The 27,921-nt window shown below is 40.1% G+C and overlaps 2 protein-coding genes across 4 annotated transcripts in view; one reads left to right on the forward strand and one right to left on the reverse strand.

The window, feature by feature from the left end:
• REV1 (REV1 DNA directed polymerase) overlaps positions 1–18,315 on the forward strand; it is a 41,991-nt gene extending 23,676 nt beyond the window's left edge. For 2 of the 3 annotated variants that reach the window (XM_083501634.1, XM_083501633.1), the window contains exons 9-23: positions 1,048–1,171; positions 2,231–2,359; positions 3,289–3,443; positions 4,580–4,699; positions 5,429–5,649; positions 6,563–6,735; positions 8,531–8,633; positions 9,178–9,343; positions 9,567–9,757; positions 11,705–11,938; positions 12,457–12,568; positions 12,686–12,900; positions 13,079–13,229; positions 15,879–15,981; positions 17,880–18,315. In XM_083501634.1, coding sequence (XP_083357760.1) covers positions 1,048–1,171; positions 2,231–2,359; positions 3,289–3,443; positions 4,580–4,699; positions 5,429–5,649; positions 6,563–6,735; positions 8,531–8,633; positions 9,178–9,343; positions 9,567–9,757; positions 11,705–11,938; positions 12,457–12,568; positions 12,686–12,900; positions 13,079–13,229; positions 15,879–15,981; positions 17,880–17,991 — 2,309 coding nt within the window. In that variant the 3' untranslated portion in view covers positions 17,992–18,315. The remainder of the gene's footprint in view (positions 1–1,047; positions 1,172–2,230; positions 2,360–3,288; positions 3,444–4,579; positions 4,700–5,428; positions 5,650–6,562; positions 6,736–8,530; positions 8,634–9,177; positions 9,344–9,566; positions 9,758–11,704; positions 11,939–12,456; positions 12,569–12,685; positions 12,901–13,078; positions 13,230–15,878; positions 15,982–17,879) is intronic. The other variant, XM_083501635.1, reaches the window with a different exon arrangement.
• EIF5B (eukaryotic translation initiation factor 5B) overlaps positions 18,184–27,921 on the reverse strand; it is a 31,736-nt gene continuing 21,998 nt past the window's right edge. The window contains exons 17-24 of the mRNA XM_083501649.1: positions 27,723–27,884; positions 26,984–27,115; positions 25,712–25,843; positions 25,523–25,599; positions 25,269–25,433; positions 22,924–23,062; positions 21,405–21,566; positions 18,184–20,246 (exon numbers count right to left, since the gene is read on the reverse strand). Coding sequence (XP_083357775.1) covers positions 20,139–20,246; positions 21,405–21,566; positions 22,924–23,062; positions 25,269–25,433; positions 25,523–25,599; positions 25,712–25,843; positions 26,984–27,115; positions 27,723–27,884 — 1,077 coding nt within the window. The 3' untranslated portion in view covers positions 18,184–20,138. The remainder of the gene's footprint in view (positions 20,247–21,404; positions 21,567–22,923; positions 23,063–25,268; positions 25,434–25,522; positions 25,600–25,711; positions 25,844–26,983; positions 27,116–27,722; positions 27,885–27,921) is intronic.

The raw sequence follows: 27,921 nt of genomic DNA on the forward strand, positions 1-27,921 counted from the left end.
GCAAAGGAGAAACATTTATATAGAGCCCTCATAAGTAATAACAGCAAGGCGTTACTGAGGGACATTTTTGCTTTAGAAAATCTTCTCATAAGATTTTCACAATTGTAGCTCATGAAACCAATTTGTAGACTAAAACCAAAGACTACCATTTTGGGCTCTACGTTCCAATCTTCTTTCTGTTTGGGCCGTTAGCTTACACCTTTGTGTGGGATATTTTTTTTGGGGGGGGGGGGAGAACGCTACTGTGAATTTATTTATGAGAAATGAAACTTGAATTGTTACTATTTTTAGTTAGCACTCTGGAATGCAGACATAAAATCTTTAGATTGCTAGGTAATAAAAATTGGAAATCTAAACTATCAAATCCATATTAGGGCAGTACTTTTATTTGCCTGACAAAAGTCTCACAAAACAGCATGAAAGCTTTTGAGTACTTCAGAACTCTTTATTAGGCTGGATGATAAACTCCACAATTTGGGTTTGGGGTGGGGGAAGCAAGAGAAGAAAAAACAAATGAGTTGATGTTGAAGGCATGTTGCCTGCGTACGATCAGTCTCAAGATGAAATTGGGAAGAAGACAGCAGACATTCAAATAAGACTGTTTGTGTGCTATGCAGGTATCAGGTTTCTCAAAGGCCTCATGAGAACAATAAGGATTAATAATTGCTAGTCCCCCATCTGGAACCACCACAACTGGTGGTTATCCAGGTTTGTTTCCATCCATAGGCTCCTTACGTGGTAGAAAGCAGAAATGGAGAGAAACTAGGCAGCCTGTATGTTGGCAACACAGTTGCACCCTTCCCACCTTAGTGCTTAGTCTACCATGTAGTCTGTTGAAGAGCTATGGAAAACTCAAAAGCTTACACACTATTTTGTGGTATTTTGGTAATAAAGGTAATTCCTTAATATGCATTGTGGTTATTAATCTTTGTAGGCCAACACTGCTACCCTTACTTTAATAAAATAACTTTAAATATTATATTAACTTCCTATGAAAGTAATTTATTTTTAACCATTAACTACAATATAGCTAAATTATTTCTCAAGCAGGAGCAAGTGAACTGGACTCACCAGATGAAGATAATCCAGAGTCTACACTAGTGAATGGAATTGACTTGGAAATCTCTGTGCCATCAATGGCTGAAATTGCATCTTGCAGTTATGAAGCCAGGTAAGAGAAAACTATTTCCTGCTAGTCAGTTGTGAACTGCAGCTTTTCCTCTCATTTTCCTATGCAGATGTCCACCTCACACGTTCAGGACAAGAGAAGAAAGAGGATGAGAGAACAGCTCTCATGCTACAGCTCTTCAAAGAGAGCATATGTATCCTCATTTCCCTGCAGCTCTGTATTGCTAAAATGCTCTTCCAAAAGGCAAACAATTATTTTCCTGGGTTTTCATTTTCAAGTTGCTCCCTAAAACATAATTGTTCACTGTGATTTATCTCTATGGAATCCACCCTGCTTTTCAGTAACTCTGAAGTTATACATATGGGGTTAGGCTCCAGCTAGCGCACCAAGTTAGTTGAATAGCAGGGGTTTGTGCCTGTGCCTCACTTCTGTGTTGTTCCTGGATGATAGTTTGTCAAATGGAATGTCATCTCCACCTAGCATCCAAAGGTGGGGAATGCACACAAAGTCTAGGAAGTAAGCATTCCCTTGAAGACCTTAACTCCAAATTATTTCCTGTCTTCAGCCAAGGCAGTTTTCCTCAGTCTTAGATTCTGTTTTTGTCCCTGATCTCCAAAAATACATCTTAATTGCCTGGCTGGAGAATAGCGAGAGGAGTGTGTGTGTGTGTGTGTGTGTGTGTGTGTAAAGAAGCCTACTGTAAAAGAGGCAAAATTTCCATTTGTTGCACCACAATCTTCTGCTTCTAAATTGTATGGTGTATTGTGCTGACCAGACCACTGTGAGATTTGATTCCAGGCTAGTTGCCAGAAGCATTGTACATTCCTTATATAAAGTCAATGTGGGGAAAAAAGTCAAGTTCTAACTTGTGACAGTAAATGGTCTGATATATTGTTGTTAGGATTTCACCACCATTATCAGCAATTTCTTGGGCATCTGGTCTCACATTTACATACATTGACTTTTGTAATGTATCAGTAATCTGCTTCTTTGAGGGCACTTTATTATCTCCAGGTGCAAGAACAGTGAAAAATTCCAAATCCGTAGTTGTTTTAACTTTATAGACTGTTGATATTAAACCAATATTATGGTTGTTTTCAGGCAAGTTGGTATAAAGAATGGGATGTTCTTTGGACAAGCAAGACGATTGTGTCCAAATCTTCACGCTGTGCCCTATGACTTTCAGGCGTACAAAGAAGTTGCACAAAGCATGTACGAAACCCTGGCAAGGTAAAACAAGTATTGGGAAATTAATTATTTTTCTTTTTGATGTGGTTTCAAATGCTCCTGCAGACATTTCATTAACATGTCTTTCTGTTTTAATTTAAGAGAAATCTGTGAGTTTGCCTTTAGACTGTTATTTGTAATGCTGTATGCTTTGGAAACAAAACCTTCAATGGGGGAGATGCTTTAGAGGTTGCACACCAGAGTATTTTTAAAATAGGATTTTCAAGATCAGTTTGATTCAGCATTAGCTGACCAGGTAAAGAATTCCCAGTGGATTTGGAGAACTTGGTTCATATTTGAATGTTATATTAAAAAATAGTGTTTACCTGGAATTCTAAGATCTAAACTTAGACCTGGCTTGATGCCTCATTTCTTATTCAGTTGTTTGGCCCAGTCACCTTAAAAATGTAGTGTTTGGAGCTACTTCACACACTAAAAACTGAGTGTGGGTGAGGTGAGGTGAACTTTCTCCCCTTCTCTTGAGGTGGAGAGACGTTCATAACATGGCAGGGTACCGGGAAGTTAAGGGTGGATGGTTCAGTTCCCCACATTTGCTTTCACCTTTTGGGTAAAAAGAAGAGCTCCTTTTCCCACTTGTTTATCTGAGCAGAGGCATCGTGTTTCCATCTCATCTAGACTGGTCCTAATGCATCCGATTTTCTGTTGATGTACCCTTTAGATATTACTTTGAGTTAATGAAATGATTGTATCAAATGCTTGGAATAAGACTAGTAAAACTTCTCAAGCTCACACTTTACTAACATGAATTTAGTCCTAAGAAGGAAAGTAGTATTGCCTGTGAATTTTCTAGTGCACAGTTATATATTTAGGTTCCATAGAATTAGAAGACAAGACAGCTGGGGAGATTTTATTTGTCCCGTGTTTGGTGAGCTGTTGCTGCTGTTTCACTTCCTTTTACTTTGTGTTGATAGCTATACTCATAACATTGAAGCAGTCAGTTGTGATGAAGCACTAGTTGACATCACTGAAATCATTGCAGAAACCAGATTGACAGCAGAAGAATTAGCAAGTGTTATCCGTTCTGAAATAAAAGCCAAGACCAAGTGTCCTGCTTCCATTGGAATAGGTTAGTTCATGATTTATACTAAAAAAAAAATCTAAACAATGTTAAGATGGGTTTAAATGTCAACTTAATACAAATGTGCACTTATTACAAATGTTTGCCTGGGCTTTACATGAGGGTTAATCCAGCTATATTAAGCTAATCTGCTGATTTGTAATGTATTTTGTACTTATTTTATGAATGTAATTTTATTGCTGGTTTTATCTTGCTCATCACCATAATATTTTTTCTTAATGGTGACATTATAGAAACTTATGCAGGTAAAATAATGACATGATCATTAATGCACACCTTAATATACACACATCCTTATCACTTTTCACATCCTATGGTGAATGCATGGATGGATACAGCAGAATCATTTCCCTGCTTCAGGCCTTCCATGCTCTCAGCTTGACATGCTTGTGGATCCTGTACACTGGATTCAGAACACTGGAAAACCAGATGGACACTTGGATGTCACTAGCGAAGTTGGGGTACAGAATTCCATTCATCCCTCCCCATGCAACCACCTCCACATTTTAGTGCAGTATGCATAAATTCTTCATATTCTCCTGTAGCTGCTACTGACATTCACAAGAACATAAGAATCATCTTGGATTAGACCAAATGCACTTGTGGTCCAGCATCCTGCTCTCACAGTGGCCAATCAGATGCTTATGTGAAGTCCGCATATGGGACCTGAGTGCCACAGCAATCTCCCTACATGTGAATCCCATCAACTGGTATTCATAGGCATGCTGCCTCTGGCACTGGGGGTAGTAATAGCTGTCATGGCTAGTATCCATTTATAGTATTATCCTCCATGAATTTGTCTAAACCTCTTTTAAAGCCGCCCAAGTACCACTACATTATGTGGTAGCAAATTCTATAGGCAAGCCATGTGCAGTGTGAAGAAAGGCTCTCATTTACCAAAGGAAATTGCATAGCTCGTGTTTATAGCAAAAAAAACAACATCATCACATGTGACCTGGCTGGTGCTGTAACTGCCTTCCTGTGTTCATAAGTCTGAGGGCATAAATCGTGAGATCCACCTTCCTCCTCTTCTTTTCCGGGATGGTGATATACCAAAGTGTGAATTAATATTTTTAATAACAATTTGGATTTATTCAGCTACATTCTATTTGTCATTTTTTTAGGTTCAAACATTTTGCTGGCTAGAATGGCAACGCGCCGAGCAAAGCCAGATGGACAATATCACTTAAAGCCAGAAGAAGTGGATGATTTTATCAGAAGCCAGCTTACTAGCTATCTTCCAGGTAAATTTATGCTAGTATAATCACTCCCAGTTTTGTATAGAGAATCAGTCATAGTTCTCTCAGCTCCCCTCCCAAGACTCTGCCCTGTGGAACACAACTCTGAAAGTGATTATCCCTTACTAAATTGCTATAAGCATTTGATTTATGATTGTGCTGGGTGAGAAATGCATACAACACTCTCCAAAGCTTGAGAGTGGCTGTGGCTTAAAACGCTTTCATTTTGAGCTATTTATCTCTTATAAAATGTACAAGCAAGGCAAAAGAACACATTTGTACCCTTTGAATATGTCAACATACGGTCACAGACCAGTTCCGGCTCACTTACAATATCAGGAAAATCATAAAACACAACAGGAATACATTGAATTGCAATTGGGTATAACAGAGACAATTCAGATATAGTGGCAGTTAAAAATATATATTAAATCTTGATCACTAAAATATAACCTAAAATTGTCATTTAAAACCTTAATTGTTTTGCTACAACATTCATGTGTTTTACAGTCTCTAGGGGTCTTTTTACTTAGAGCTCAGAATTATTTTAGATCCTGTAATATGTGGTGTTTCTAGTTGCTTCCTGAAATGTGAATGCCAGAATTTGGCATCACTGTTGCTTGTTGTACTAATAGTTTCTCGGCAGTCATAAATATTAATACACGTTGGTTTTCTTAAGTGAATTACATTTCCCAGTTGTAGACTTCAAAAGCAAAAATGTATTTATTTTTTCAGGAGTTGGTAGGACAATGGAATCCAAGTTGTCATCTTTGGGTATAAAAACTTGTGGAGATCTGCAGTGTGTCACAATGTCAAAGCTTCAGAAAGAATTTGGCCCCAAAACAGGACAAATGCTCTACAGATTCTGCCGTGGTTTGGATGATAGGCCGGTTCAAAGAGAGAAAGAGAGAAAATCTGTTTCAGCTGAGATAAACTATGGTATAAGATTTACCCAGGTAAAAATAATCATAACTTTTGTGCAGTAATAAGTCAGTATCTTAAAATAACTTGTCTGTATTGCAGCTATTTAGCTGCATTTTTTCTATGTTTAATTCTTGTCCGTAGCTCAGTGGTAGAGCATCTCCTTCGCATGCAGAAGGTCCCAGGTTCAAACCCTTCTTCTTCAGCTATAGTTAGAAGAGCTCCCTTTCTGAAATCCTGCAGCCCCACTGCCAATCATTGTTGATAATACTGAACTAAATGGACCAGTGGTCTGATAACCTCCCTGTGTTCCTAATGCTGAAATGTATGACCTTTAGGCAGATAGCATATTCTTTCACCTGACCATAAGTAGTGTATACCAGTGGTTTTCAAATAATGTTTGGGATTTCTTGCATGACCATTAGAAGGTTCTTGTCAACAATAGCTGAGTACACTCGCTGTAATGCATACTAAGGTGCACTCTTTGCTTATGCAGGGCACTGGGCACATCTGCCAAATTTCACCCTCACCCTATGTAAGGGTGTGTGCTCTGTTTAAGTTAATGCAGAAGGTAGGAAGTTTAAAAGTGTGTACAGTTGACCAAGTGAGCCAACTAATGAATATGTTTTATAAAAAATAAATGCAAGGGGTGGAATTCAGAGTCAGTGCTCTTCCATTCTGTATATGCAAGCATTTCAGCCCACTAGATGAAAATATCTCCCCTCTCCTGGGTACCTTTCTGGGAATTCTAGCAACACCTGCCCCAAGCCAGTTTTGGGGCATGGGCGGAAAGCCCCATTGCACAGTGGAAGTCTGTTGGCGCAGCTTGTTTTGTTTTGTGAATCCTGCCTATGGTTTATAAATATTGTGGATTAATTCTGTCAGTACAACTTTCAGTATTAGACTGTTCCCCCTTACTTTTTTACAACCCATTTTATCTATTTCTAGCCAAAAGAAGCAGAAGGTTTCCTTTTGAGTCTTTCAGAAGAGATCCAACGTAGATTGGAAGCTGCTGGTATGAAAGGCAAACGATTAACTCTCAAAATTATGGCCAGAAAAGCAGGGGCCCCAATAGAACCTGCAAAATTTGGAGGCCATGGAATCTGTGATAGTGTTGCCAGGTAAACAATTTTTCAAATAATTGTAGACCTAGTTCTGTAAAGTAATGTGAACTTGAACATAATCTTTCTTGGTGCTATGTCCTAGACTTCTTAAGCAGGTACTTTTTCTTTCTTATTTATATAGTGCATGAGAATCTAATACATTTTACTGATCTGTTTCTGATTTGCTTCAGTGAATGACATAACAGATGAACATTTTTGTGGGATATACAAGATGCCTTGTAAAAATTAAATTGCTAGTTAATTGTGGACAATAAACTGACTAAAACAACCTACTTTTGTCATGTTCTACAGCCTTTGCATGACAGGAGTCTATAAAACATTGTCATCATAGTATAAGCATTTAGGGGAAGACTGTAGTTCCCTATGCTGGTTATAAATCTAAGCTTTATGCAGTTTTCTTACTTCTAAAAATGGTTCAATGACTTGCATACTGGTTTCCCTTCAGCCAGCAAGTATGGTACATAGGCTTTAGGCTCTTTGGACTAAGGAACACATTCTGAATTTTCAGAGAATGCTGAGAGCTCCAGTCAAAAAAGGCTGCCATGGAGGCATGACATGACAAAAATGTCTGCTGTGGAAGGGGGCATAACATAAAATTAGAGTACAATCATTGCTAATTTTCTGCCCATAATCTCGTGCTTAACATGAGGACTTAACTGTGTCCTGCTGGTCCCAATTGTGAAGATAGTTTTTTAAAGGCACAATAGCCCTCTTTTCCCCAATGCCAATCCTAAACCAAAGCATAGGTTGCCATCCTTTACCTACTTATTGGGAGCAAGCCCATTAAACATAAAGAGTCTTACTTCTGAAGTAGACATGTATATTAGTACTACTGTATGCTGTAAGTTAACTATACAGTGAATTCTTAATAAATTCCTGGACATCAGCAGAAGGCATATCTAAGTCTCTTTGCAAACATTTAACAATATAAAAACGTAAAAGAAAACAATAACATCATACAAAATTAAAAACAAGTTCAAAAAGAAATTAAAAACAAATGAAACACTGTTTGGAGAAGTATTTACTCTTGCCTATGTTGAATCTCCTGCCATTGGATGCTTTAGAGTTCTTTTTCTTTTCCCCTCATAATAGTAGAACTCTATACCATATTTTTTTACTCTATAGGACGCACTTTTTCCCCTCCAAAAATGAAGGGGAAATGTGTGTGCGTCCTATGGAGCAAATGCAGGCTTTCGCTGAAGCCTGGAGAGCGAGAGGGGTCGGTGTGCACCGACCCCTCTCGCTCTCCAGGCTTCAGGAAGCTATCTGCAAGCCTTTGGAGCGCGGCGGGAGTGCCCGCCACGCTCCGAAGGCTTGCAGATAGCAGCCTGCTTCCCGAAGCCCGGGGAGCAATTCGCAGCGCACCCCGGGCTTCTGGCAGATATCCACAAGCCTTGGGAGCCCGGCGGGAACTCCCGCCGGGCTCCCAAGGCTTGCGGATAGGAGCCTGTTCTGGGGGCTGGGGTCAGGGGAAGCTAGGGCTTCCCCAGCCCTGCGTCTGGGGGGGGGAAATAATTTTTTCCCTTTATTCCCCCCCCCAAAAAAAACCCCTAGGTGCGCCCTATGGGCTGGTGCGCCCTATAGAGCGAAAAATACGGTGATTGCACAGTCCACACCATGCATAAGTTTATAAAACCTCTATCATATCCCCCTTACCTTTGTTTCCCATGGTTGATAGATCATTAGCAACTATTATTGGCAGGCATTCTGATTCTGAAGTAGTGTATAGCTATTGCAAGTAGTAGCCATTGATCAATAACTTAATACATTTTAAAATGTGTGTTCTTTGTAGGACTGTGACTCTCGATCATGCAACAAATAGTGCCAAAGTGATTGGTAAAGAAATGTTGAACATGTTCCACACGATGAAGTTGAATATTTCTGATATGAGAGGGGTAAGTGTTAAATCACTGAAATTGCCAAGCACGCACACTCTCTCTCTCTCTCTCTCTCACTCACTCACACACACACAAACACAAACACACACTCTTCTGCAAAAGTATTTACTATTATTTAAGCTCAATTTTTCTATTAAGGTTACAGTATAAGCAGGGTGATAAAATTACAAATCAACGTCATTGAAAACAGATCAGGTTAGTACTTGGATTTGAATTAAAATGTGACTTTAAGTGTTTGAAAGACTGGACAGTGACAGTCCAGATATTTTTATTTAAATGGGGATATCCACTCTTGAGTAAAATCACAAAGACTTACAGAAAATAACCTGTTTTGAAAGGCCAATATCTCCATTTTTAGATTTTGTTGAGCTTATTATACTTATGTTTGGTTCTTCTTGGTCAGAAAGCTATCGTGTATACTGCTTACTTATTATATTATAAGAATTTAAATACTCTCTAAATAATGTTTAAAATATTAACTACATTATTTGTTGAAAATGGTTTCTGTTTATAAACAATGTGCCTTTTTGTTTCTTTTTAGGTTGGAATTCAAGTACATCAGTTAGTTCCAGCCAACAAAACAACTTCAGCTGTTTCCTCTCACTCATCAGTACATTCTGGATTTTTACCTGGTGGAGCTAATTCCATCATTGATCTTCTGCAAGTCCCAAAAGGAATAAAGAGCTCAGAACAGCAGCACAAGGAAGGTCAGTAAATGGAAATTGTGCTTCCTTTCTCCTGGCTTCTTATTGACTGTGTTACACATTTTTGTTTGTAAACATTTGTTCTTATTGATAACTTCTTTGTATTTCATTAATAACTTTTAATTTTGCAATAATAGAAAGTTAAACAGAGTAGTCAGGCTCCTTTAATTGTATGTGCTAGGTATTTCTGAACAGTTAAACTTTTGTCTTTTTTCTGCATTCATAGTATTTGTGGCTGCTGTGGATGTTGAAATATCTTCCACATCAAAAGCATGTACAATGCCAGCGTCTCTGACATCTAATGCCAATCGTGTTGCCAACAAATCTGAGCCTGTAGTCAGTCTGAATGGTTTGCACACGCCTATCAGTATAAAATCAAGACTTAATTTAAGTATTGAGGTACCATCACCTTCCCAGGTAAAATTTTCTTTCTGGTAAGAATAATGTAAAGAAAGGTCTGAAGTTTTTCTTGCTCTTTCTTAATACAAAGCAAATAATGGATATGATCCATATTTTTATTCTGTTCCCACCCAGTGTGTGATACTTTCCATGAGTCTTTGGAATGCCTCAAGCAATAAATGTGAACACATTACTACATTTAAAGTGCAGTCCCATACATGTCTACTTGGAAGTAAACATTTTTAAAGGTTAATGGGATTTACTGCCATGCAAAAGAATATAGAATTGTACCCGTTAGCATTTCTGTTGGGCAGAATGGTTTTGAACTAGAGTTAATATTCCATTTTTAAGGGGGAATCTAGTGGCTGAGTTTTACTTCATACTTGATGGTAATCTGATCAAAACACGGCTCTGTTTGGGGAAAACTATGGGATCATAGGAGCTTTGATGCATACTGGGTGGCACTGACAGAGCTCAACCTTTTGGAGAGAATGATCAGACATGACCTATATTGAGAGAACCTTAGAATTTTATTTTGGGCTGTTTTTCACAGATTATTAGAAAGAAAGGTTGTACAGTACCTCCTTCATACTGCAAAATGTGTATTGCTAAGGTATGGGAACAGTTAGTTTTCCCCAGTGTAGTTTCCCCAATGTAGTTGAAATCTGTAGGGAAGCTTATGAGATATTAAACTTGTGGAGAAGCTATATTTTTCTTCAAACAATACTGTAATAATTTCGTAATCATTATCCTTTGGATTAAATCTGGCCCAGTTTGGACAATCATAGCTTAATAAGCTGGGATATAAAAGATCCGCTTGTGCACACATGCAGCGCCTTTGTTTCTCCCTTTGCAGCTTTCCTGAATGCAGTTAGTCACTAATTAGCCACGGGTTCCTGTTTTGTCTGAACCAGGCTATCATGGCTATTGGCTTTGAAAAAGTCAGGATCCTAAAACATGGTTTAAGTTGGTTTAGGATCCTGATTTGGGAAACTATGATCAGCACTTTCTGGCTTAATTGCAGCTTGTGCAAACGGAGGAATGAAGGGGCTATGTCTAAATTGGTTAATTTAACTCTTTGTTAGATATATTGTATGGAAAATATATTGTAACAATGATAAAACATTAATTTAAAAGTACAGTATATAAAATCCTGCAAGATAACATATGAAAAACACATGTTCTTGGGTGGATAAGTTGTTTGCAGTTGTTAATGGCTTCTGTATGGGTTTTTGCTGTGCAGATAGCTTTTTGGTCACTAGCATATGAGAGAGCTGTCCCTGAGTCTTGGCTGTATCAGCACAACAGTGCATAGAATGTGGTATAGCTACACCTAGGCATTGATTGTATGAACAATATGCTAGTTCCATGGGAAGTGATCCATAAATGAAATATGCATCCCATGTTGGAAAACAAGCCCCCTCGGGAGAGGCTGGCCCCCCTCGCAGGTTCCCAGAGCTTGTTTACCGGTGATCTGCCCTGGCTGCAATCCCCCGCAGTCCAGGAGATCTAGATAGGCAACATTTCCCAGCATGGAAAATGCACACCCTGTTGCTCTCATATCGTAACATCCCATACGAACTCTTTCATTTATTTTGATTAGAACACAAATAACTAGTACAGGGGAAGAAACAGCTTCTTCAGTTATGCCTTTTGTATCTGTGCAATTAAGCAAGCACAAAATAATACAGTGGTACCTCTACTTGCGTTCACCTCTGGTTACGTATCCTTCGGGATACGTACGTAGCAAACCTGGAAGTATTTTTCCGGGTTTCGCCCCACGTGCATGCACAGAAGCAGCCCCTCCAGTTGAGAATTCCTCGGGATGCGACCGGAGCTCTGAAACGGATCCCGTTCACAACCAGAGGTACCACTGTACATAATCTCCCTCTCCTCCTTGCAGATGTGTGTGGTTAAAAGGCATTTCTTCTGAAACTGAAAGATGAATGTTGTTTTTGTTCATAGCTGGATCAGTCTGTTTTGGAAGCACTCCCACCTGATCTTCGAGATCAAATAGAGCAAATGTATTCTCTTCAGCAAGCAGAGACGTGCGATAGTAGCAAGAAGGAGCCTGTGAATGGATACAATACTAGTTTTCCTCCACAGCCTGTTGGGGCAGTTCTCTTACAAATACCAGATGTCAAAGAACCAAGCAATGATACCGGAATAAATGTAATAGCACTGCCAGCATTTTCACAGGTGAATGACAGTATGCGTTTGATAACACACTAGTAGACCTTTGCATTTAGTAATAAAGTATTTGCTCAGGGGTTATAGATTTCTAGTTTCCCTGCTCTGAAGAAATTTGTACTGTCTAAAGTTACAAACAGCACAGTGCTTTTTATAATTTAGACTGATGTTTTATTATAAAATTGAGTATTACAGTGGTACCTCGTGTTACGTAGCGTCCCCTTTACGAATGCTGCGGGTTACACGCTCCACTAACCCGGAAGTAGATGCCCTTTGTTGCGACCTTTGCCCCAGGATGCAAGCAGAAGTCGTGCTCTGGTGGTGCTGCAGCAGCGGGAGGTGCCATTAGTGAAAGTGCGCCTCATGTTACGAGAGGTTTCCTGTTACGTGCGGACCTCCAGAACAGATTAAGTACGTAACAAGAGGTACCACAGTAATCCATTTCATAAATGAGACAAAAGTCAGAAAAGTAAACATCAATGTTATACACCATTGGTATGACCACAGATGGATGTTTCCTTGCTTAGGTGGACCCTGAAGTTTTTGCTGCACTACCATTAGAGTTGCAGGAAGAGCTGAGACAGGCATATGATCAAAGACAGAAACCTATAGGGGCAGTTTTCCAGCAAAGTACCATTGGTAAGTCTGTAGTAGAACTTTGTCAAATAATGTTCACTGTAATGGAAATAACTGAGTGAGGATCATCTCTTTAGTCATTATGTGCTCAATAACTCTCACTCCTTTTATTCCCATTAGCAAAGAATCCTTTGCCGAACTTGAAGCCTGTTACGAAAAACAAGAAAAGAAGTAGGAAAAAAAACCAGGTCAGCCCAGTAAAAAAGAACCACAGTCCTTTAAAAAACAAGCTCTTTGGGAGTCCTGCAAAAAGTATGGCAATTTCTGTTGGGAGCCCACAAAAATTAATAGATGACTTCTTGAAGCAGGAAGGAGGAACCACTGACAACTCTCAGGTAACTTTATCACAAATAAATACAGCATTCATATATTTTTAAGCTAATGTTTTATTGTTTGCTTGTCTTGTCATGAGGTTTTTAGTGCTTGAGCTGCTTTTTTAAGGTTTGGAGTTGGGAATACAGAAGAAAAAAATCCACATGTGCAGTACTACTTGTGTATTTTGTTCATAAACAGGTGGAATTGGCACAAACCACAGCAAATACTTCCACCCCATCCGTTTCACAGCCACTATTGTATGGCGCTACTAAGGCCCCTAATCTAGCTGGAGCTGTTGAATTCAATGATGTAAAAGCCTTACTCAAAGAATGGATTACAACCATAGCAGGTAAGCTTGTAGTTATTTCATTGAATTGTGTTTTTATGGAAATATTTCCAATGAAAGAAATAGAATTATCATTTGAAAGTCTGAACTGGAAGGCTTTGTCTCTCTACTGGATACCACTAATTGCCATTTGACAGACATCACTGCATATTAGGGACCCCTATTTCTTTCCTTTCAAATACAGTGATACCTCGGTTTTTGAATGTCTCCATTGACAAACATTTCAGTTTTTGAACACTGTAAACCTGGAAGTAAATGCTTCGGTTTTTGAACACGCACGCCTTGGAAGTCGAACATGCCACGCGGCTTCCTTATTGTTTTCCGTATTGAGTTTTCGGTTTTCGAACATTTCAGAACTCAAACGGTCTTCTGGAACGGATTATGTTCGAAAACCAAGGTACCACTGTATAATTTTATTTCCATCATCTTGCTGGGGAAAAGTAAGTAATACTTTAGCAGTAATAAGCATGTGCAGCCTTATTCTCTTTGTTGCTTGGCAAAAGATGGGCTCTCACGTAACTCTTCTGTAGTGTTCCAAGGGCATTCACATTTCTGAAAGCATCCTTTGGGCCATGGTATCTCCTAAAACATTGGTTTCAAATTGCATAATGATCAGATATTACAGACTTGAGGTGGTTACTATTTGTAGGAAGCAGTGGCTCCGCAAGTGTCTGATAAATCCTACAGTCATCAACAGCTCAAGATTAATAATAGGTAAAAATTTCCATATTGATCTGTGGATAAAGATAGTTTGTCAGGAGTACAGATGCAGTCTTAATGCCGTGTTCATGCCAAAAGCCAGACAGATCGCCTAATAGACTTTTATAAAAATAACAAACCCTTGTCAACACAAGAAATACAAGACAAACTAGAAGACACCTAAATGCCCTGGTTAACACAACATCAACTACATGCCCTCTTAAACAACCCAACAGTAAAATCAGCAGCAACTAGGCCCCTGACAACCTTCGAAAACCTCCTCCTAACAACAATGGGAAACGGTAAAGGGACGGTATCCGCAATATACAAAATACTCCAAAATCCCGCAAATCCCCTAGATGCAATCAAAAAACAATGGGAGAATGACATAGGCTATGAGATTAACTCCACTCAATGGACCAGAATGTGGTCTAAACCCCCCTTTAAATCCATATCAATGAAAAGAAAAGAACTCACACTGAAACTCATCTACAGGTGGTACCTAACACCAAGGAAACTAGCGCTAATACACCCAGGAACCTCACCAAAATGCTGGAGAGGGTGCACCTCCACAGGCACATACCTCCACATGTGGTGGGAGTGTCCCAAAATCCAACTATTCTGGACAACAGCCATACAAGAAATATGTAAAATAACTAAGCAAGTAATAGACATCACCCCAGAATTGGCCCTACTAAACATCTTCCAAGACAACAATGCCCATTTACACCACAAAGAACTCATAGCCCACCTACTTTCAGCAGCCAGAAACACCATAACCAGACACTGGAGAGACCTGTCAGGAGTAAGCATGAACCAATGGTACCAAATAGTATGGGAAACAGCCCTACTAGAAAAATTAACTAATAAACTGAAACTGACACAGGGACAAACAGAAGAAGACGCCTTCACCCCGGTATGGCTCCCCTTTATCGCATACACAGCCCAACAGGACAATGACAATAATCCACCAACAGCATACAAATCAGTATGGCTAACCTGATCCAAAACACCCACCCACCTCACTCACACACAAAAACAAAGATCACCACAGCCAATCACAAGCAAACATTCACACCCTAGGCCAACCCCAACCTCTCTCACCACCAAAGGAACACAAGTGAACAACACAAGCAACGCTGACACCAAACTCTACATACATTAAACATAATAGAAACACCGCCACCCGACCCCACCCCCATCCATCTTCCCTCTCTCCACCCCCCTTTCTTTTTTCTTTTTTTTCTTCTCCCCCTAATGCCTCAACAAATGAAACGGATTTGTAAAAATGTTAAATGGAAAAAATATATATACGAGGCATTACACTCACTTCTGTAAAACAAGAAAATCCTTAATAATTTTTTTTTTAAAAAAAGATGAGTTTGCCTGAGGATTGAAGGAGGTTTCACTGAACAACCTTCTCCAAGAAGGTAAAGGTAGAGACAGAACTTTACTTGGCTAGGGAATCTTCATACAAGGAGGGCTTTAGTTGCTGCAGCAGCAGCCTCCAAATAATAGCAGATTACCCTTCCTGACTGAAAGCACATTTATTCCTGACCACATCTACTCAAAGGCAAGTCCTGTTGAATTAATCGGTGCTTACTCCTGGGTATGTGGGGTTAGGATTGTATTTAATAGCCCTATATGAACACACTAGACCCCATGCATTGACTAAAGGAAAAGGAACTACCAGTTGTTATTCAGATGAGCTCCAGGGAGGGGAAGATCATCCTGGCCTGAACTGGATGTCATCCCTCAAATAGCTCACTTTGTCCTAGCTGGAAAATTGACCTCCCTTTTCTTACTTTTTACCTCCACTTCCCTTACTTTGTGGGTCTTTTGTAGTACGTAAGGCTAGTGGCAGGACCTGTGTGTCTCTCTCTTATTATTGTGAGCCACAGTACCACAAGCAGGATAAAAATGCATTAATTTTTTGTCCATTTCATTTCACAGATCCCATGGAGGAAGACATCCTACAAGTTGTGAAGTACTGTACTGATTTGATAGAAGAAAAGGATTTAGAAAAGTTGGATCTGGTCATCAAATATATGAAAAGGTAGCTTAATTTTGGGTCTTACCAATTCACATTTTGTTATAGAACTTTCTTTATCCATCTAAAAAGGCAATTATGAAAGCTTGATGGGGGGGGGAGTGTTAATTCTCATTCTACTCATTCTGTTCATTTTCCCAACTAAAGGTCTTTCCATGTGCTTATTGGGTTTTTTGTTGCAAGGAATTTGGGCATTTGTTCTCATTGTAGCATTTGTTTGTGGCTATTGAGTTTTCCAGTGTCACGCTGCCATGGTAGATGTTCATCAGAACATCAGCAATGCCATGTCTTTTGTGAACTTTTTGCCTTAAGTTTGAGTTGTAAACAGACAAATACTTCTGACACTCACTAAAAATGCCATTGAAACTAGTTCTTCTCCCCTCCTCCCCAGCATTTTGAAAGCAGCCATGGACACCCAAGCACCTTCCTCTTCTGTAGCAAAGGGAGGTTCAGAGGGTTCCCAGTTGGCAGCAATTGAGTTGGGGCACTACTGCACTGCAGTGGCAAAGGAAGTGCACTCATGCGTTCTTGTATAGGCTTGCCATTTAGTGCTTCTTTCGGCAGCAAGAGAGATTTCCATCTGCCAACCCATCATGGCTGATTCCCATTGGGACTGGGAAGATAGGGACCCCAACAGTAGGTGGATCTAGAATCATTGACAGGCAGAACTATAGCCAATGACAGGTGGAGCCAGGTAATGTTTGTCCTCATAGCTCTTGCCTTGCATGGGCAACACTGAGACTGAGGAGGAAGCCAATAGGCAGTGCTGCCCTATGGACTAGTAAGAAAGAAGGCAAGCAGGTGGGGGGTGGCTGAGGGCAGACTGAGGTTGGCTGGGCCATTCCCCAGTAGCCCTAATGAACCACCCTCCACTGTTGCCAACCATTCAAAACAAACAAACAAACAAACATAGTGAAAGAAGTTTGAACCCCTCATGCAAAGCCCTACCAAATAAGAAGTGGGTGCCTTTGTGTTCCTTCTGTTTGTTTTTTAAAATTTATACTATTCCCCTCCCTTTGGGGACAATAGGACAGAAACGAACTCCAAGGCTAGTATAGTTCACTCTCTGGGAGGCTTTTTGGGGTGCCTGTGTTGGGACTAGGAAGACATTGGGTCCTTCGGATTCAAGCTTTCTCCTGGCACATCCCTTTCCACTGTAGTGAGGTGGCAATCTGGCATTGGATCATCCTCTGAAGGCAGAGCACTTTGTCTTGACTCTCTGGGAAGGGAGAGCAAGTGCTTGCTTTGCCCATGAATCATCCTCCAAGAGACCATAGGATTTCTGGATTGTATTTATGGTTGTTTCAGTGGTATTCAGTTCTGTATGTGCATGTGCATTTTTCATTTAAGGGGAATTTCAGCGTGCACTGGTGGGGAGGAATAGAATGCTCTATCTAAACTTGGTAGACAATAGACTGAAGTTGGTGCTACAGTTAGGAAGGAAAACTGGATAATGTCACCCTACCTCATGGCTGTGAACCAACCAAGCACAGCCAGGCTCCCCACTAGAGGTGAGGGAACAGATCAGGAGATAGGCAGAAAGACTTCAACTTCTGATACTTGCCATCAGCCAACCAGAGCTTGAGCAGCTCAGCCCTGGGGAAATCTATCTGGGGGGTGGGATCTGCAGCTGCTCCTTCCCCGAGCAGCTCCTTAGTGCAAAATAGCATTGTAAACTGGGTTTGAAGCCACATCATGCTATTCTTGCTTCAGTTACTCATTTCTCTTCTGTGAAATGGCTGCATTTATTGCCCATGGGAGTCTTATACGTTTCCAAATAGATACTGGGCCCCAAAAGGTTGGTGGCTCTTGGCTATTGCACCTTCTCCCCTCTTTGCAAAGCTATGAAAATGTGTGGTGGTAATGATCAGTCTCTAAGAGTAGACATGTTTTCCCCCCTACAGGCTAATGCAGCAGTCCGTGGAATCGGTTTGGAACATGGCGTTTGACTTCATTCTTGACAACGTTCAAGTGGTTTTGCAACAAACGTATGGAAGCACATTGAAAGTTATCTGAACTGATTTTATAGGAAGGATGTGGTGAGAGCCTGGAGCCCTCTGGTAGCTGTGCCATAAGTGCTTGTGAGGTATTTGCAAAGTGCATGATAGTAAAGCTAAGTTTTTATAAGTTGACTTTTTTTTAAAGAAGAAAGTGTTTTGTACATTTCCTTTCAAGAAAGTGCCAAAATTTGTCAGTATTGCATGTAAATAACTGTGTTCAAATTCTTTTATTGTAGTATAGAATCTATTTACAAAATGTTGGTTTATAAAAGTTTTATGGATTTTTACAGTGAAGTGTTTACAGTTGTTTAATAAAGAACTGTATGTAATTTGTACAGATTCTATTGTCTTAGTGCTCCAGTTCTATTAGAGGTAACTCTCTGAGAAGTTATTGAAGCAACTGTTAACTCAATAATGCGATAAAATAGTATTAATGTTTAAACATTTATATATTCCACTTCTATCCATTCAAGCTTACAGACGCCATACAGTGGCAAACATACCTGTTTAAAGTGGTGGTATGACAGAAATACAGTTCTTTTAAAAAGACTCTTTCATCCTCATAACCTTTTTCCAAAGTATGCTTGTTTGCATAGTGACTTTAGGAGCAGACAAGGAGTTTCTAGGTGTTGCTTCTACTGTGTTGACTAAAGGCAGTGCTCACTTCCAGTTTCATGTAAGTATAGGATAAATTCCAGCAAATTTCAACATCCTAATGATCACAGCTTATTTCCTTTTATTTTGTGATTCTGCTAGTAAAAGCCCAGTGAAATATTTGAAGGCTGCATGTGAAAGAGGCTAAAGATATGCAGTGAGGTATGGCACAGTATACTTACAATGAAACATAGCTCAGTTGTATCCACTGTGGTGCCCTCCCATTATCCAAGACTTACTGGCTGTGTTGTTGTGGAAAGGATGCTGTTGGCTTACCTGTACCTTGCTTCATTGTCCTATCTGACTAGTAGATATTTGGAGCCAGTGAGGAACTGGGAAGTAGGGACCGAAGTGGGAAGTTCTACCTTCCCTTCCACTCACCCATGAGTGGCTGCATCCCTGCAGTTACAAGGGTGAGGGGGGGACACATGGTTGAATGTTTGCAACTAGATAACCAAGAAGGGTTAGGGGTTTGTGGGTATGTTTAGTTCCTTAGTTGCATGTAGGATCCCATCAAGATCTGCCTTCCATGTCGTATGTAACTTCAGCAGTGCTGCTCACATTACATGGGGATCCTCTCTAGCTTGCACCATCCTAAAGGTGATTTAGACTGTGGTTATGTACACACTTACCCAATAATAAGTCCCCCTGAATTCAGTGGCTATAAATACTGGATTGCAGTGTTAATCTACTAGTCCCCTTACCAGATACTGCAAACAGCTCTACAAGAACTGTTCAGTTAAGACAAGACTGCAGCAGTCATATCTAGTACACCAATTAAGTTGCAGCTGAACGAATTATTAGGATCAGCCACTGGTAACAATTTAACTTGACAGTTATACATGTTGCATGCTGTGCTGCCTTTATTAGAAGGTAATTTAACAGGATAATGTCCATTTTCCTTTATTTTGCAGGTCAACATTATTACAGTTTGACAAACTGTGCAAGCAAAGGCAGCCAACTATGCTTTACATCATTTGTTTCACACAAAGCGAACACAGATACCCAATTACCTAATTTTTCTACCTTAAAAAATTCCTATAGGCACAAAGCAGAAAGAATGTTGAAAAATCAAGGGGCAAAAAGAGGTATGCATAAATAAACAATTCTTACATCAAAAAAATTCCAAGAATCACAACCTCTGCAGGAATTTGGTCAATCAAATACTGCAGCACTGATCTTACCAAGTATAAAAGTGAAAGTTGAGTTCTGTCATAAAAAATTATTATTTTTTTATTTCAGATGAGAGATCTGGGAAGGGCAAACTTTAAAACAGTAGCCAGTATAAAGGGGAGGACAGTGGGAGCACAGGCACATTGGAGCCACAGGGACATGTAAATTGACCACTGTCAAACCAGTGAAAGTTACTTGGTTTCTCATGGAAAACATTTTATCCACCTATTTCCCCCCAGATGTTAATCAACAGCACATTCATTATAATCTGCTGTTGGTGATTTTTGTAATAGGAATTGTGGGTTTATGCTAGCTTGCCCATTGCTTAAAAGAACTTCATATGATTTCAAATACTTTCTTTAGCTCCACAATAAGCTGCCAGTCAGACTTTTGCATTTCATCTCTGAACCAGTTTTTCAGGGCATCAATGGACTGACGACTAATCTGCAGATAGAACACAAAATACACATTGTGATAACACAAATGAATAAGTAAGTGCAAATTAACCTTGCTAACTAGGCAGATTTGAGCAAACCACTTTTAGTACTCGGACATGCCTGATCATATGTGAGCTACTTAAGGTCAGATAAGTCCTGGTAGCACATAAATGAGATGTTTTGTGCAACTACAGCCTTCTGGACAGAACAGACAAGCAAGAATCAACTATGCTGCATATTTACAGTAGCATATATGCTAAATCAGTGGCGTAGCGTGGGGGGTGCAGGGGGGGCCGGCTGCACCAGGCGCAACATCTGGGGGTTAGGGCGCAAATCCACGGATTAGGGGGTGCAAATTACTTGCCTTGCCCCGGGTGCTGACAACCCACGCTACGCCACTGTGCTAAATACAATCAATGGTTTACCATCAATATTTAATAAATACATATCTCATCACGAAAAGATGTGTTTATCCTAAAACAGGGGATAACAAGACAGCTAACAATTTGAAACTCATAATATTCAGAATTACATAACTAGAGGCTGACAAGCAGCAAACTCAAAACACCAAAGACACTTTGATATGCAGTGCCTCATTCTGTATCCTCTGCTGTTTTTGAATCTGTCCCAGGACAGCTTTGCCACAGCCAAAGAAGAGGGTATCCTAAGATCACCACAACTCTTTAAAGGTTATGGAAGCTCTAGCCCTCTAGCTAATGCTGCACTGCAACTCGCGTTACCTACCTCTAAACTTCTATAACAATTTCATCAGTGTAAAACTGCAGGTGGATTGAATGTTGGCTTGATTCTCTAATCTGTTTAGCCATACTGAGAATGCCATAAATAAGCACTTTGGGGTGCATGTCACTGGTACAAACTTGTGTGCTCATTCCGCATGTCCATGAAACTAAGCTTATGCAACTAAACACGCTTACAAGGACAACACTCTACTTCAAAAGAAAAAGCCAATTGTTAAGAGCACAATAAGAGTGCACTGAAGCATGATTTACCATGGCTAGCTCATTCCTTTTCAGGAAAGGGAGCAAGCTGGTGCACCACCAGAAGCTGCTAAATGCACACACAGGGTTGCTCCTTGATGTCCACAACATGTGACTGAGTCTTTCGAAGAATGCGAGCCCATCCCACCCACAACGTAAGCACCTACCTTGCTGACAAGTATATCTGTTGCTTCAAAGTGGCGCCCAAACATTTTAGGTGCTTCACCGGGAATAGGTTCTATTTTCACGCAGACTTCTTGACCTTTTTTTGCAACATCCACTTGTTTGTGATTTATTTCAATACTTGTAACTATTCCAATATCAATGAACTGCAACAGAAACACAGGACATTTTAGAGCTCTTAAGTTTTATTAGCAACCCAACTAATTTATAGAAACACACAGCTAGGAGGATTAGAGCAGACACAGTAAATAAACTTGGCTGCTGCTAGAAATCTATATACAATCATAACAAATCAATATGCCAATCTTCTATTGGCTCATCTACTAGCATAATATGAATGAAACTCTACAATAGAAGATTTTACATTACCCTCCAGAACTAAGGGAGCCATAGCAATATTACCAAGACCATAATGGAGACTCCTGTACAAAGGTTCCTACTCACACCAGTATTAATCACTTTCCTGAGGATTGCTGCTGGCAAGGGGGTCTCCTCACAAGCTTGAGTCACCTTGTGGCCTGCTACACCTACCAGGCCTTGTTTCTAGGAGTACATGGATGGAATTCAACATGGCATATGATGAATGTTCTATATGTGCAAGCATTTTCGCTTGCCAGTTGGAACATACCTGTCTGCTTTGATCCAATTTTGGCGGGCGCAGGGGGAGGAGAGGGGCAGAAAGCCCCTTTTACACAAGTAGAATTCCATGTTTGGGGCTTTTGCTGACTGAGCTTGTCAAGTGAAAACTACCCTATAATCTCTACATTTATACCACAATGCAAGTTCAAGAACACAGCTCCTAAGTTGTTTAAGGCTACTACAGCTATGACTGTATTTAAGAGATACAATTCTAAACTGCCACATACAAGTTTTCTCTCTATTGTGCATAAAAAACGCTGTTTTATAATGTAATACTGATTATGATTTAAAACAGAGTTGGGTAATCTGTGGGCCTCAGACATAGCGAAACACCCACCACCACTGGCAAAGCGGTCTGGACTGAAAACAGATTAGGCAAGTTGTTAAGTCGGTATTTGAATTGGCTCCATTACTCATGCATTTAATTATTTCAGAAAATATTTAGGTCTTGTCAAATTTAAGATTCACAACTGCAGGGCTAAGTTAGATCTAGGGACGTGTAAGCATGAAGGAAACATTTGTTACGCAGCCGAAACTTACACTTTAGTCTAGCCTACATTCACTGCACTACTTGCTGTTCGTTTTCTCTACTGCTAACGCTGGAAGGTTACTATGCACAACACTTGCTCCTGGCAGAAATGGGAAATATGCTGATCATGCTGGCTGGGGCTGATGAGCGTTGTTAGTGTAATAACATTTGGAGGGACACAGATCACCCATTCCTGCTTTATAGTTATTCCATATGGTAAGTTAAGACTATACTAATATTAAGAGAGGCAGAGTAAAGAGAGCAAATATCCTGACTCTGGCCAGTACACAGCCTGCCATCTGTTAAGACTCAGTTTAAGAAAACAGAATACTCACATTTTTGCTAGGTACACACATGGGCGTTCCTTGTTTTACCTGACCCGCTTCCACAATGACTCCCATCACTATAGGATCTCGAGAATTAAAAATAAACTGAGGAAGTATTTTCATCTTACAAGGAAATACTGCTATATGCCTATAGGGGGGAAAAACAACAGGTTTTGGTAAAGACAAGTAAAACATGGATACAGATACCTTTCTAAAGTAGTAGCCATGATGTACATGTAAAAACGTGGTAAGCTGCTATTATTAGCCCATAAGGCATCCATTCTACACATTATATCTGCACCTGGTATATGCAAGAATCCTCCTTAACACTTGGCAGGGTACTAAACAACCAGGCATCTTACGTTGTTCAACTGTATGGGTTACCTGTAATCTTTTACAAAGTGCTAAGGAGGAGAATTTTACCACCTTCTGTGTGCCAAATGATTGCAGACAGCCACCCACTATGGTTAGTCATTCTACAAATCGGCCCTCGCTTCAAAGTTTATTTCAATTATGAAAAAGCTCCATACATAAATCAGACTCATGGAGTTAGAAGAGTTCCTGAGGGTCATCTAGTCCAACCCCCTGCCATGTAGGAATATGCAGCCGTCCCATAAGGGGATCAAACCTGCAACCCTGGAGTTATCAGCACCATGCTCTGACCAACTGAGCTATCCAGCAGGAGTCTATGTGTATACTTTTTGCTGGACTGGGAAGTGGAGACAATTGCACAACCAATGCACATCTCAGTAATGCGTAGAGTGGTACCTCGGGTTACAAAAACCTCAGGTTACAAACACTTTGGGTTACAGACTCCGCTAACCCCAAAGTAGTACCTCAGGTTAAGAACTTTACCTCAGGATGAGAACAGAAATCGCGCACCGGTGGCATCGAGAGGCCCCATTAGCTAGAGTGGTACCTCCGGTTAAGAATGGTTTCAGGTAAAGAACGTACCTCTAGAATGAACTAAGTTTGTAACCAGAGGAACCACTGTATTGGTACTCTATTGTTTTCAGTGGGATGTGCATCTTTGTCATAGTATAGCTAGTCATGAGCAGGTATCTTTTTTAATGATCAACAAGACCTGGATTGCAGTAGGTGAGTGAACAATAATAGTTTTAGGAGTATGTGGGCCCCTGGTGCTGGAGTTAGTAGCCTAAGTTACAACACACAGCAACTAGCTGTAACAAGATCACTTGTCCCTCACACAGCTGAGTGAGCCAGCAAAAAAAATCTGACACAACTCCAGCGAATAAGATGCCCCTATTTTGGGGGACTCAAATTTAAGAAAATGGGGGGAGATGGCCCAGAGTTGTTGAGCTTTTCTCGGGGGGGGGGGGGATGCCGAAAACCACTAACCCAAATTACAAAAGCTGACAATCACTTGCGTTGCCGAACTCATGCCTCTGCACCATCACAAACAGCAGATGGGAAATGCACGCTCAACCGCCGAAGCAGCAGTAAATCCAGAGCAACACTTGCCGCAGCAACCAATCACCCACCAAATTTCCGCAGCACCAGCCAATCCAAAGCAGCACTTTACGCAACCACCAATCACCCACAAAATCACAGCTGACAAGCTCCTGATCGTGGCTGCTACCAATCACCCGTCCCCCCCCCCACACTATCCGTGTATAAGACGCCCCCCATTCTTGAACATTATTTTACAGTAAAAAAAAGCTTGTCTTATACATGGAAAAGTTCGGTATTTATTTACTCAAGTTGTATACCAAAACACCCAGGGTAAAATGCTATTTCTTTCTTACGGTTCAGAATTTTAATTTTTCTTGCATTAGAGATCTTAATAACTTAATGTACAGTGGTGCCCCGCAAGACGAATGCCTCGCAAGACGAAAGGGTTTTCTGTTTTTGCGTTGCTTCACTAGACGAATTTCCCTATGGGTTTGCTTTGCAAGACGAAAACGTCTTGCGCTTTTTTTTTAAAGCCGCTTGAAGAGGCGCAGTTGCGACGGACCGTGCTTCGCAAAACGAAAAACATCGCAAGACGAAAAGACTCGCGGAACGAATTATTTTTGTCTTGCGAGGCACCACTGTATATGTTCAAGTACTTATATCATTGACAGACCTCCCTGGTGGTTTTCTGCACTTTTTTGCCAGCTGCAGTTCCTTACAACATGCCAAACTGCTCCTTTCTAAGCACTAGTAGGCATACAGAAACTCCATTCATAGTTCTTTGAATCCTGTCCTATATACAGTTGGTCCCTAGCTTTAAAAAAAGTAGCTCAGAAAATGACTTTGAAAATTCTTCAGTTTCAACTACTAACAAGCCCTTCTCATAATCTTCACGTACATCTTGCAACATAGCAAAAAATAAACACAAGAATGCTACTTACTTGAATTCTTCCTGCTTCTGTTTTTTATAGTCTTGTCTATACTTTGTGAAAGCATCAAATAAGTGATAAATAATTTCTGCACTAAAGATTCTAACTCCTAAACTATCAGCCATTTCCTGAGCATCTCGTTCAATCCTCACATCAAATGCCAAGATTACTGCATACCTAGGAGACAAAATATAAGGTTGATGAGGAAGACAGGAATTTGATTATACAAATAGTAACAGTAATGTATATTTTAAAAAGCTACATACTGAGGATCATGTTCCAACATAACCGATGCCTTCATAACATCCTTTCTATGGACAGGGCCTATATTAATTCCAGCATACTGTCAGGAAATGGGAGGAAAAGTCCGATTAATCTCTGTTTTCAATTCCGTAATATGCTCCAATTCAGAGCACAGCAATTTAAGACTGTAAAGTAGAAAATTGGATACTTACTGGCACTTCTGATGTTTTCAGAAATTCAAGTAAGGCTTCCAAAGAACCCAGAGTAGATGCCTGCACATAAACACCTTTCTCTTCTAACTTTATGGCATTCAGCGTTTGTTTCAATTCGTGTATTAATTCATCCTTTTAATGTAAAAAAATAGCACATCTTAAGCGATCTCACTTAGCTTGTCAAGTTTCACAGATCATCTGGACAGTACAAGTAGAATCCCAATATCTTCATCAGCCCTATGTGGCACAATGTATAATATAACTATGTATAGCTTATATCTCAAACATGATTTATAGCTTCAGATCTGTGGATCACAGCACTGGAAGTTAAAGCTTTCTTCATGCCTTGAAGTGGCAGTATATGAAGCAAACCCTTAACAGCTAAGCCTACCACATCACTGCAAAAAAGGTTTAGACAGAAATGCCACAAATCAAACTCCAAGTCATCCCTCTCAATCCTTGGAGCAGACAGTTCACTGCCCATGCTTGGTAGTTATCACTGTGTCCCAGGAAAGAACAGATGGTCAGAAGCAAGTGGGGAAACTCCAGAAGTACAATAAATGAATTCAAGTAGCTTTGGTGAGTTTGAAAGCAGATAATTTTAAACACGCATGTTCACGGCCTGCAAGAGTGTGGTGGAGTCTCCTTCTTTGGAGGTCTTTAAGCAGAGGCTTGACAACCATATGTCAGGAGTGCTCTGATGGTGTTTCCTGCTTGGCAGGGGGTTGGACTCGATGGCCCTTGTGGTCTCTTCCAACTCTATGATTCTATGATTCTAAGAGCATGCTGCAATACCTAAAAGTTCAGCACGGATTCCAGTTTAATTCTTGCACTATTCTAAAGGATGCAGAATCGCATCTGAGGTATACAAGTTTTTTAATTCTACGTAGAACCTGAATAGTTAATAGCTTACCCAAGAAGATGAAGCAGCATGTACCTTATAGCAATCTACTTTTCAAAACACAGGTATTCCGTCTATTAAGAACAATCATTACTTCTCATAAGGCATGACCCTGCCTGCATGTTCATAAACAAAAGCTGGCTCAACAACGTTTCTGTCCGGATTTTCCCTATTACTGGCTTATTTTACTTTTACTCTTTGAATCAAAGAGGTATGCTTTCTTCTACCTAGAAATAAAAGTCTGACTTCTCCCCTTGAAAAAGTTGTTATTCTGATGATGAAGCTCCAAGCAGCATAGTCCTCATGCAGCCTAATCTCACACTGAGATTTCCTAGCTATTTCCATTCTGAGAGAGATCATGTATGCCTAACCTTAAGAACCGGAATTTCATCTTCTTTGTAAGCTACAAGCAGAGGTAAACCAGCCAATGTTTTCTCCAAATCCTTTCCAAGAATCTTCACTCCTTGAGCAGCAGCAACTTCTTTGTGTTTTTCATACTGATTCTAAGGAGAGATGAAGATGTACAATGTAACTCTGTATATCTTATATCTCAGATATTATTTCCAGCTTCAGATTTGTGGATCATAGCTTCGAAAGCTCAAGGCCCGAAAAAAGCTTTAAGTTGTGGCCTTGTGGCAGAAAAAAATATTACAATGCTGCACTTAGATATGGCCATTAAAGCAAAAATATATGGAGTGTATTGCTATGAGAATGGTTCTGTATTAAATTCCATATTTTATATTCAAATAAATATCATACCACAAACTCAAAAGGCCTACAACATTACAACAGTTGTGTATATACTCTCAATTTGCATGCCTTATTCTGCCCTCAGAATTTAAAGGTGTTATTTTTGCTAACAGCAGTACACTGGCAAACCACATGACTAAAAATGGATAAAACAACAGGAGGCCATTGAACACAAAAGCTCCACCTCCCTTGAATGGTCCTGATCCTGCAAAGGGCAATTTCTGTGAAGAAATAATAGTGTTATTTTGTATTATTTTCCAGAAAGGTGAGGGAGAGCGTGAACTGCCAAGCATTTCTGCTGAATAGCGTTAGGCATCAGTAGTTAATTTGAGAATGTGTTTCCACACGCTGCTTGCCTACCTTCACTCGAAGTTCTTTCATAGGTGGAGGTAACAGAAGGCCTCTTATCTGCGTTACGATGGGACCTTCTACTCCAGGAACTATAATGGTATCTCCTTCTCTCAAGCGACCATTAATCAAAATGACATCTATTGTGGTACCCATACCAGGAAGTGCTTTGACCTAAGAGACAGAAGACAGTCAAATCATTTCTCTCCAA

Source organism: Podarcis liolepis (genome assembly GCF_965112155.1).
Source record: "Podarcis liolepis genome assembly, chromosome: 4".
Taxonomy (NCBI): domain Eukaryota; kingdom Metazoa; phylum Chordata; class Lepidosauria; order Squamata; family Lacertidae; genus Podarcis; species Podarcis liolepis.